This window comes from Bactrocera neohumeralis, unplaced genomic scaffold (assembly GCF_024586455.1).
Source record: "Bactrocera neohumeralis isolate Rockhampton unplaced genomic scaffold, APGP_CSIRO_Bneo_wtdbg2-racon-allhic-juicebox.fasta_v2 cluster10, whole genome shotgun sequence".
Classification (NCBI taxonomy): domain Eukaryota; kingdom Metazoa; phylum Arthropoda; class Insecta; order Diptera; family Tephritidae; genus Bactrocera; species Bactrocera neohumeralis.
The window spans coordinates 5,069,509-5,082,046 of record NW_026089623.1 but is presented as its reverse complement, the minus strand read 5'-3'; the positions used below and the strand labels follow the sequence as shown (position 1 = coordinate 5,082,046).

At 34.9% G+C, this 12,538-nt stretch overlaps 1 protein-coding gene across 7 annotated transcripts in view; it reads left to right on the top strand.

Annotated features, from left to right (window-relative positions):
- The window catches only part of LOC126764858 (uncharacterized), a 139,296-nt gene extending 131,154 nt beyond the window's left edge, over positions 1-8,142 (top strand). For 4 of the 7 annotated variants that reach the window (XM_050482484.1, XM_050482481.1, XM_050482479.1 and 1 more), the window contains 2 exons: positions 7,573-7,683; positions 7,837-8,142. In XM_050482484.1, coding sequence (XP_050338441.1) covers positions 7,573-7,683; positions 7,837-8,102 — 377 coding nt within the window. In that variant the 3' untranslated portion in view covers positions 8,103-8,142. The remainder of the gene's footprint in view (positions 1-7,572; positions 7,684-7,836) is intronic. The other 3 variants (XM_050482480.1, XM_050482487.1, XM_050482486.1) reach the window with 3 other exon arrangements.
- Positions 8,143-12,538: the final 4,396 nt, after the last annotated feature.

Here is a 12,538-nt window from a genome sequence, read left to right as displayed (position 1 = left end):
AGTTTCCTGGTTATCAATAATTACGTTAATTAAAAATTCCATTTCTCTGGCGTTCGTAAATTCGAAAAAATTCTTCGCAGCACAATCGCAATGGCAAGGCAGTAGAATCAGCTGATTGTGCAGTAGCAACCACAGCCGGCAAGAATGTAGCAGGGTTGCACAAAATTACTGCGTTTACGAACTAACCCAATATCCGCTAAGTCGCGCTGCAACTTTTCACCAAGCATTTGCACTTCATTGAGAGAAATGCCTCTATCTGTACGGCAGCTGGCACAAAAACTAGCCTGAATTTCTTAGGGACACAATGATGTGATTCACCAGTTCTCCAGCTTTTGCAGCCCTCGATACCGTTTCCATATGTCCTGACGTCTCATATTCCCTCATAAAGTCAATATATTGTTTCTTTAGTTCGGAATTTCTACTTAATCTTTTCTCTAACAACATAAATCGTCGCCTGACTAACTCACCCAATTCTTCAACGCTTGTGCAATAAAAGTAAGACATCGAATTCCTTGTTTCGATACTGCCTTGTATCTCATGGGCTCCACAAACTACCATACCTAAATGAGTCTCAAGATAAACAGCTTCTTTACGTTCATGAGAATGCACCGTGATCAAAATCTTTGCAAAAGTTTTTGCATTAAGTATTACTTGCACAATACCTGGCTCCCAATATTGTGAATCAGGAAGTGGTATGGTAGATTTTACTGATGTTGGTTTCAAAGTACAATCAGGTAACATTGGTTTCCAATTGTTTTAATTATCTTCAGTTCTCTACGTCGACTAACTCCAAAATATTTCCCTTCTATGTATACCTACCATCTTGTGTGATGTTAACAAAAACGGCAAGTGATATTTTTCAACGAGACTAGCGACTATAAAGTTTTGTTGTGCCCCACAGTCTAGCAGTGCTCGTACTGCTCCGAAAATCTGACCATTTGCTTCCAGTCTTATAGATATAGTTGGTAACAGAGCAGGCTTCGAATCTAAATTGAAAATAAAAGTCTTAGAATAGTCTACATTGGAATTTATTTCATTCTCACTTGCCTTATGATCCTTTTTTATACCACTTAGCGATATACGTTTTTTTAATAATTATTCCTGCTTGTCTAACAAACTCATTTGCATGTCGGCTTTCTTAATTTCTTCATTGATGGTAACCAGGTCCTCTGCAATATTGCACAGGATGGGCATAACCAACTCCTAAATCACAATGCCGCTTGGCGCTTGTTGGTTCACATTTTCCCTTACACTTTCGCCTGCGATGAGGTTCTTCAATCTTAAGAGTTGGGGCTTGTTTTGCCATCTCTCTCTTTGAACAAAGCAAGCTATTATGTTTTGCCTGCCCTAGACAACGAGTACAACCTTTTTGAAAGCAATTACCAGTTCCATTCCCCTGTTTGAAGCAATTCTGGCAGATATCGTTTCTTCGCACAAAGTCCTCACGAGATCGTAAATTTAAAGCTACAAACTCACACACCCATAGATAATGATCACCACCACAGGCAATACATGGAAATGATCTTTTCTCCCCTCATGTCGTACGTTCACGTGTATCATATGCACTTCGATCATTATTGTAATTTACCATGACATCTTTGGACCGCAAATTACGTAACTCCGCAACATTAACTGAAGCTGCAGCTTGGAGATCCAAGAATTCTAACATTTGCTTGGCTGTGGGAGTCTCTGTGTCTCGTTGTAATTCCCACTGCCTACTCGTATCTGGATCTAGTCTTTCATGCAACATATGAACAATAATCATATCGTAAGCATCGACCGGGATTTCCTGTGCTCGTAGTTGTCGCAACACTTCATATGTTAAATGGACATACGCTGAAGCTCATGAGCTCGCGGTACCCCTCCTATAATTGGCAAACGAATAAACTGTAAATGTTCACGGCAAAACGGATACTTGCGGTCATATAAATTCTTGGAAAAATCGGGTTTAGAGCCCCGTACTACCTCGCTGGTGTGACTTTGTTGCACTTTTGTAGAGTGAACAATTCTGAGAAATAAGCGTCTAAAGTCAAAGCGAATACCTCTGATCTGTAGGAGTTTAAAGAGAAAAACTCACGATTGTAGTGTATTTTCTATGGAAAATTTTTACAGGCCTTGGTCCAGTTCTTAATGTTAATATTAAGGGCATCTACTTTGTGCCTAAAGAAAAAACCCGACAAACTCAACACAATGCCGACCGATTGAGGATTTTTTTTAGGGAAGTCAAAGAATGCGTTATTATATAATATTAAAAAGAATTTCAAATTTGAATTTGTTTAAATGTTTACAGTGTAATTTAATAAATTTAAAGTGAAAAATGTAGTGAAATAGCTGTTTGAAATGCTGCAAGTTTTGGAATTTTTGAATTTTTAAGTCGAATATCTAGTAAACTAAGCGAAGGACTTCCTCTTTCCAACGGTTTCTTCAGATAACGGCGCCAAAAAAATCGGAATTTTGACTTATAATTATATAAAGTAATTAAATATGTACTTATTTTTTGCATTATTTTTTGTCAAGATTTTAAGCTTGCGATCGGAAATACCGAAGTTATATTAAAAATTAAAAAAAAATGTATCATTAAGTGCATGATTTCGTTAAACAAAACATTGTATAATCGCTCAGGTAAAAATAACAAAGTATTTTTTTTAACGGAATTATCCTTGATTTATTGTTTATTTTTATTGGTATATGTTTAATGTGTTTTGGTGGTATATTTGATTTGGTTGTTATACTGAAAGTTTTAACACATAAAATAAATAATAAAATGTGTCCCATAATTAAAAAAATTGAAAATTAGAAAGAAAATTTGCAAGATTGTAAAAAAATTAACAAAAGATATGAAGGAAACCACGAGAAATCAAAGCTGCATGCATATGTAAGTATTGTGCAAAAAGTTCTATTCGGCATTGTTCTCTTTGTGCCCAAAAATACATTGTATTTATTTTGAAAATTCCTTATTTATTCTTCCAAATCAATTTCATCCCCTTCAAAGTAATCCCCTCCCGATGCAATGCACTTATGCCAACGAATCACTGGTTGTAGTCACTTTCCGGGATGGCCTTCAGTTCCGTCTTCGCTGCGGCTTGAATCTCCCCTATCGTATAAAAACGGTGTCCCCTGAGCGGTCTTTTGAGCTTGGTGAACAGCCAGAAGTCGTACGGCGCCAGATCAGGTGAATACGGTGGTTGCGGAACGATATCGGTTGAGTTTTTGGCGAAATGATCACGAATTACGAGGGCAGTATGGGATGGTGCATTATCGTAGTGTAAAAACCAAGAATTGTCTTTCCACAATTCCGGCCTTTTTAGGCGGATAACGTTACGCATAACGTTCAAATAATATTCCTTGTTGACTGTTTGACCGGTTGGACGGAATTCATAATGCACAACACCACTCAATCGAAGAAAACAGTCAACATGACCTTGATTTTTAAGCGACTCTGGCGCAATTTTTTTGCTCTCGGCTCTCTTTTGGCACGATATTCGCTCGTTTGATCGGTTGTTTCGAAGTCGTAAGCATAGATCCAAGTCTCATCGCCAGTTATAATGCGTTTCACGACACCATGGTAGTCGGAAAGCATCGTTTCACACACTTCAACGCGACGCCTTTTTTCCAAAAAATGCAATGTTTTCGGTACCAGTCGAAATTTGACGCGCTTGAGGCCCAAAACATCCTTCAAAATGATATTGGCTGAGCCTTTCGATATGCCAACCTCATCAGCAAGGTCTCTAATTGTTTTTTTTTGGACATAGCCTCATCACCAAAGGCCTTCTGCACCATCCTCAACGTATCCGCAGCAGAAAATTGATTCCGTAAACAAAATTTAATGCAAATTCTTTGCTCAACAAATTTCGACATCGCAAAAAACGAAAAACTCACTTTTAGCAGCTCATAAAACGACACGTATCTCAAACACTAATGAATATTTTGACATAAATGTGACTGACAGTACTACCAACCTAAAAAAAAATAATTCTCCAAATCCTTCGACGCGCGCAGTTTAAATTCAAATGTCACCTTATTTTTTGGTTATTTGAACATTTTCGGCAAATGTCATGAGACCGAAAAAAAGTTTACCAAAAGTAAAGTTCATGCTGAAAAGCGGATGTACATATGTGCAAAATTTCCGACGTTTATATTCAAAAACATATGTTCTGCAAGTTGAAAATTGAAAAAATACAAAACGGGAAAAAACCATCATGATAGATTGAATTATTTAATTAAATGGGTGGAAGATATCCCGAAATTAGAATCCCATTGCCGACGTCAGTATACAAATAAATTTTATTTTTAATCGGAATTTAAATCGTTTGCAAATGTGTATGAAGTTTTTTCCCGAGACTGTAAATCGCATAACGGAATATATATATCCTATATCGTCCCAAATTTTATAACATTTTTATACTAATATAATATACAAATATACCCTTCACAGGTACATTTCTTTTAATAACTATGTGTTCAGTTTCTGTGGAAGCTATATGCTATAGTTATCCGATCTGAACAATTTTTTCGGAGATTATATTATTACCTTAAGTAGTAATCCACGTAAAATTTCGTGAAGATACCAAGTCAAATGCCAAAGTTTCCCAAGCAAGCATTTGACTCCGATCATTCAGTTTAGATGACAGCTATATGCTATAGTTAACCGATGTGAACAATTTCTTCCGATATTACATTATTTCTATGAACAATAACTCACACCAAATTTCGTGAAGATATATCGTCAAATGAGGAAGTTTCCCATGGAAGCATTTGTTTCCAATTATTCAGTTTGTATGTTATAGTTAACCGATCTGAACAATTTCTTCGGAGGTTACATTGTTGCCTTAGAAAATAACCTGCGCCAACTTTTGTGAAGCTACATTGTCAAATGTGAAAGTTTTTCATTCAAGAACTTAATTTCGATCATTCAGTTTGAGAAGAAAAAAATAATAACATTGAAAGTAAAATAACATGACGGGCTTATGCTCATTATTATGTATGGAGATGCAAGCGGGAAGCTCAAAGGCAAATGCATCCTATTAAAAAATGAAAATTCAACTTCATAATTTTACCATATAATGTATAACGTCATTGCTCATAAATCTGAAAACTACATACATATGTCTGGGATGAAACTGAGGGCAGTATTGCTGTTTCTACTTTCGAAACAATTATAATAAAGCACATAAAGAAATTAAATTAAGGGAGTATTCTGGTTTAAAACTTCGAAAAAAATCGAGTTTTTGTTGCATATTTTTATAGAATAACCCTTCAAGAAAATGTCCCTAAGGGGATTTTTCGAAATTCAAATTATTTTCCGAGTTACAGCTCATTTTGTGACTCCGACTGCGCGCGAATAGTTCTCAAACTTTAAACTCGTTTTTCCTCATAACTACTTTTCTAGAAACGGTGTGCATTATATCTCAAGTTCTGCTGAACCGATTCACATGAAATTTTACACAGAGCTTTTGTAAAAATTTTTTTTTTTTTTCAAAAACTTTTCGCAGTGCGATGACTACACTTTTACTCTTCATGTATTTCGCATAAATTTTTATTTTAGGTCACGGAAAGGATTTATATCCTGCACACCAGGACAAGCCATTGTTTCATCAGTGTCTACTTCGCCGACCTGCAGATTTTTTTAATTAATTTTTTTTTTCTTATATTATTTATGTTTTGTATTCTTAGAATATCAATAAAAAGCATGTAAAAAAAATGGATAGTCAAAATAATTTTTAATTTTTTTTATCGCGTCAAAAAAATACCTAAAATTCGGGCTTCTAAACCAGAATACACCCTTAATGTTCGGCGTATTCATAATTTTTTTTATATATTCTGATGATTGCTTTTTTCCAAAATCGGAATGCATTATTATCCAATGCCTTAATATCGTTTTGTGTAGAAAACCACATCAAAGAACTGCAACGAGTAATAAATTTTTGTTTATACTTAAGTACTGATCCGTTACTCCGTCTGATTCTATCAGTTCAGTTCATGTACACGAAGCGAACTGTTTGTCTTCAAATCAGCGATAGAGAATAACTTTGTATTACTAGCGACCAGCTTATGCCTGATTTGTTTATGAACGTTCGTATCAGCAGAAAATACCCGAAGTGATGCAAACTTATACTTCAATGATTGAAATGATCGACAGCGTTTGGTTTGTAAGTATATCATCCCCTAAACACTGATTTACTAGTGCACTTTCGTTCCATTTCAAATACATATGTTTGTATATACATCAGAGAGCTGCAACGAGTATGATAAAATCAGAACAAACAGTCGTGCCAAAAACACAATCAAATCAATTCAGTTCAGCATAGACAACATTGTTAATCAATTCGTGTATCTGCCAGCGTCAACTGACCTGATGCAACACAAACAATCTGTTCTTCGGCAATCACGATCGTGTAAACGTATGGCTGGCTTCGGTTGCAATCGTATCATATGATACTGATTTGAATCATGTGTCACTGATTTGAATCATGTGTGGCAAAAAATGTATCAGCTTTGAAAATGTTCGCGTGTTACAAATTTTCGAAGCGTAAACAATGGAAATTGCATCGAATACGTACATATGTATGTACATACATATATACATACATTTGTTGTATGTATGTATGTACTCGATGGAATTTCCATTTTACATATAACATATATACATTCATACATACATGTGTATACAAACATACATATGTAGTTGAAATAGAACAGAAGTGCACTAGAGAAAATCAGTGTTTAGGGGATGATATACAAACCGAACGCTGTCGATCATTTCAATCATTGAAGCATGAGTTTGCATCACTTTGGGTATTTTCTGCTGATACGAATGTTCATAAACAAATCAGGTATAAGCCGATCGCTAGTGATACAAAGTTGTTCTCTATCGCTGATTTGAAGACAAACAGTTCGCTTCGTGTACATGAACTGAACTGACAGAATCAGACAGAGTAACGGATCAGTACTTAAGTATACACAAAAATTTATTACTCGTTGCAGTTCTCTGATATACATGTATGTATGTATATATGTACATATGTTATATGTATAATGGAAATTCCATCGAGTACATACATACATACAAGAAATGGAATTCCATTGTTCACGCTTCGAAAATTTGTAACATGCACACATTTTCAAAGCTGATACATTTTTTGCCACACATGATTCAAATCAGTCCAGCAGAAAATTGTTGTTGTTTGCCGTACTCATAGATTCATTTCAATTCAAACAATCGTCGCAACGCTATGAACTGACATGATACGATTGCAACCGAAGCCAGTCATACGTTTACACAATCGTGATTGCCGAAGAACAGATTATTCGTGTTGCATCAGATCAGTTGACGCTGGCGGCTACACGAATTGATTAACAATGTTGTCTATGCTGAACTGAATTGATTTGATTGTGTTTTTGGCACGACCGTTTGTTCTGATTTTATCATACTCGTTGCAGCACTCTGAACCACATTATAATTACGCATAAGCATTTAGTCGTAGTGAATACACAAATTGAATGTGACTATAATCACCCATTCATACAACGAAGAATGAATAATAAAAATAATTAATTTGCTCTCCCAACCAGTTGCACGGAAAAATTCATATCCACCAGTTGTTCATCAAATACAGCACAGTTATTTTCTGGATTATGAAAATCTTCCAAAGCGGTGTTTATCTATTCAACCAGGTAAACAATGTAATTATATTTCTATTTACATACTTATATACATGCACATAACTTTGACAAGTTTTGCTCCGAGTTTTCTATTCTATTTTTATTTACTTATTCAAAATATTTATAGATATTTAAAATAATTTGAAATATGTTATTATATATTTTTTTTCTCAGGTAATACTGTTGGAGATCCTACAGTAAATATGAATCGTGATTTGGTGTTTGATACAACAGGATCCATATATTACAAAGCCTGTTTTAAGAACGAGTATCAGTTTCTCCCACAAAGGACTGTCAAAAATTTTGATATTCAGCAGCCTAATCCTTCGCAGCCGCAAAGGTTAACAATTACTAAGAAAAAATGGCAACATCTACAAGACCTAAAAGCTTTGATTCCAGCAGACTGTCTTTACTTTTATGATAATATGCCTTTTGAATAATTAATTGTTTAATAAATAATAATTAAACATTATCCTCAAATTTTTTGGCTTGAAATATTTTAAAATGATAATATGAAAAACTTGTAACTGTTTTTATTTAATATTAAAAAAATTAACATTAAAATTTTATAAAATAGATTGATCATACGTTACTGTTTCAGAAATGAAAATTGAAAATAACGTAAGACACTATAAAATGTGTTTTCTTTTTTCTTTATTTTTTTATCTAAAATATAGTTATAGTTTGATGTTAATTCAGATTTGAAAATTTTGAGTGGTTTTCTTTTTATACGATTTTTTGCTTCTGCTGTAAACCTATGAGGTGAGGATATGTATGTATGTATATAATTTATAATGTTTTCTTGTCATCATGGTCCATGTTTCTGCACCGTATAATAGGATGCGAATATTGAGAGACTTCTAGATCGTAATTTTCGTTCGTCGAAAGGGATCTGCTCTTTAATTTCCTACCAATTCCAAAGAAGCACCTGATGGCAAGAGTTATTCTTGATCACTTACTGCTGCTTCCAAGATATACAAAATACTTAACATTTTCAAATTTATAGCTACCAACAGTGACGTAGTTCCCAAGACGCGCTGAATCTTTGTATGTGGCCTCCAGGTACATTGTCTTGCCCTTGTTCACCACAAGACCAACCTCTTTCCTTTAACGTTGTTCTTAGCGACATTTTGTATAGCCTCATGAGTATCAAAGGGATACCAAATTTAGACATGGAGTCCAATAGACGGCTCCTATCAGTGCTGTCGAAAGTCGCTTTGAAATCTACAAAAAAGTGAAGAGTGTCGGTCTGTTTGTCAAGAGTCTTCTCCAGGATTTCGCTTATTGTGAAAGTCTGGTTCATAGTGGATTTGCCAGGTTTAAAGCCACTCTGATAAGGTCCAATCAGTTAATTTACAATAAGTTTAAGTCTGTCGCAAACACCCTATACGCGATATTAGGAAGATTGATTCCGCGATAATTAGCACAGACTGCGGAATCTCTCTTCTTGTGAATAGGGCAGAGTACACTCGTATTCCATTCATTGGTCATGTATTCATCCGACCAAATCATGCTTAGCGTCTGAAACATGTGAAAATTACAATAACAGTAATAGGTGTGTTCGTAGAAAATCCCTTACTAATCATCGCGTTTTTCATTGGTGGAAATGCATAGAAATCTGTTCGTAAGTCCATTACATTTCAACTAATGAGAAACGCGCTGACTAATAAGGGATGTTTCTACGAACAGACCTAATAATAACAATAACATGAAAATAAGAATAACATGCAGCAACAAAATGCTTAGTACTATTATATTCATATTCTACATAATTCATCTGAATCAGGGGGCCTATTCTGTAACTCGATTCGAAAAAAAGTTTACTCGAATTCGGATTTTTTATATTTTGTAACTCGATTTTCGGATTTTCAAGCCAATTTTCGAATAAAATATTCGTTAGCTTTTGAGTTGTAGAAAGCAAAAACGAAAATAGTACGTATTTATTCTGGCACAGGGTGGTCCAACTTTCGCATAATTATAAAGTATATCCGAATTTCGAATAGAATACATTTACGAATCGAGATACAGAATAGGGCCCCTGATACTACGTAATTTTTATCGTCATGGTCACATGTTACCTGGCGTGGTTTTGAGGGCGGGACAATTAAATTTGGAACTTCCACCGGTAATTTATCTGTTCTCTTTCTAAGAACTTCTCTGAGTGAGTTGATTACCGGATAGGATGTTATTAAAAGCATATGTACTAAATCTATATTCGTAGCTATACGTGACTACTTTCTGGTGTGGTGTTCGGGAAATTTACGACAGTCCTTATTACGCACCGGAATTGACCCGGATTTTATCCGACCAAGGGCGGTTTTTTCGGCGATCTAACACCGTTTGGATCGGTAAGTGTTAATCTTGTTAACGGGCCTCTTGAGATTCCTCCGAGAGCTGCCCGATTGGAAGAATACAATTTCTAAATACCTGCGTATTTAGTGCCACGATTTTGTGCACGGTGACTGGTATACAGTACCACGAATATAGATTAAGATAAAGGGTGCTGGTTTTGGAACAAAGACTTTCGAATTTATTCCAATCGAATTTATTGCAATTAATATCGTAGCCGGAGGATAGCGTTCTCAATAAAATGCTAAAACTTTTAATTAGATTAATATCTAATCCGGTAATCTGTCACTCAGTTCCGGATTCATAAAGAACCTGCGTGCCGTATTTCCATCATTAGAGTTCCCATATCCAGGTTTCGGTTTGTCTACTATAAGTCCCATCTGGTTTTTAAACTTTTGCCTAAATTCTTCCGAACGCTGTTTTACTCTAGTCTTTTCTATATTGCTTTTAGCTTGCCACTTTTTTATGTCATAACGATAACAAATGTATAACATACATACATTCAAAGGAACGAATCCATTCGTGCAAAGTAGACAAACCGAAACTGTAATGCTCTTTTTAACCACTACGTCTTTTAATTCGCCATTCCACCACAGATGTAACATTTTTGTGAAGAAAGTGTATCAGTCAGAGCATTACATACTTTTCTGTCTGAAATTGTAAGTAAAAGATTATGGTTTACAGAAATTTGAGAACCGCGATTATCACAAAATGTTGGAAGAAGTTGAGATACTTCTTCCAAAACCTTGTTAGTTTCTGATGTAATTAAATCAGTTATTTCCTTTGAAAAAATCAGCTAAATTGAGCGACAATAGAGTGTGGACGAAGGCCGCGGATTTTGCTATAAAATATTTTGGTTGGCATCGTCATTCAACGTCAATAGAACAATAGCAAAAACAAACAGATACTCATCAGTAGAATCGCAGTTCTCAAATTTCTGTTTATAAGCGCTATGGCCGCAGCTCCCGTCACATCCCCATTTGCTGATTAGTGTGAATGACGAATTAGAAGATATATTTTCTTTGAAAACTTCACTTTGCACTTCAATTAAATGTTTAGCGGTTTTATCCGAAATGGCTTGAAGTTTAATTTTGGCGCGCGTTTCTGTTACCAAGATATGCACATCTGCAGGGTAACACACATTTTTAGACTTACGCAAACTAAAATAAGATGGAAAAACTTTATGTCCCGCCTTCAATGACCATTTTCGCGTCCGTTTATACGAGTAACTTGTACACTTAGAATCCACATAAACTTCTTATTTTCTGTAGATTTCAAACTTTCTCTAATCGAAAATTGAGTTTTTTTTTGTGTATCAGAGATAAGATGTCAAGATTTAAAACAAGAAACGGACAAAAGATATTAGATGTAACGTTCATATTACATATTAAATAAGATGACCTATGATTCACCTTAATCTTGATTAAATAGTTCCCGGACACAATAACACAAATTAAAGGAACAATTAGGCCCCTAAGCTTGTCTCCCGGACTTAAAGAATTACAGAAGGAGTGCAGAAAAAAAATTTTATGTAGCTAAACTATCCCAAAACAAGGAAAACGTTAACTTCGGCTGCACCGAAGTTAATATATCCTTCATAGGTGCATTTCTTTTAGTAACTATGTGTTTAAGTAAATCTAAAGACGTAACCGGCCAGTGGTTTTCATCGAACGGAAACATTTAACTAGTTCTTTTTAGCCAGGTTGTTTGCCAAAAACATTAAGGTTATTTAATAAAGAAAATGCATTTTTTATACGTTTATAGTTATTTAAAATTTTAAGAAGATTTATTATTAACATAAACTTAATGGAAAACTTTATAATATTTATATATTACTGGAGGATCCGCCCACGCTTCACTGTGGCTGATACATAGATAATACTACTACTACCATCTATATGATTTCTATTAGTTGAATTATAATGTTAGTTAATGAGATATAGCATTTTTGTGAAGCAACTTGTGTTAGTTTACAAAAAAAATTGAACATAAAGCATTTCAAGTGTTAATAAAGCATTGCTTTTTTGGGGAAAATATTGTTGAATTTGGGCTCAGGGAAATTCACTGTTGAAAAGATATTTGCTAAGCTGGAAACAGGCGAAATGAGCAAAGTAGGTGCCTCGCAAGTTCATAGTCCAGCAAAAACAACGAATAACTGATTCTGGGCAGTGTTTAAGTGCTCTCTAATCGGAATAAAGCCGAAAGTTTTCGTCAGTGATAGAAATATAGCTCCATCATTTCCCACTGGAGTCCAATCGACAGGCATTCTAGTGGACTGCGCATGATGAACCGGTTCTCAGGCGTGGAAAACGATAAAGGCGGCTGGAAAGGTTATGACATCAGTATTTTGGGAGCCAGTTATAATCTATTTCACTGCGTATTTGTTTGCAGTTCTTTTCTTTTTATTACAACTATTTAGCAATTGTATTATTTTTGAGAAAACTCTGTTTAACATTGTACACATATATTCCAATGATTCCCACAAATATGAATTTTGAACAAATGCTTATGATTTAAAATATAATTT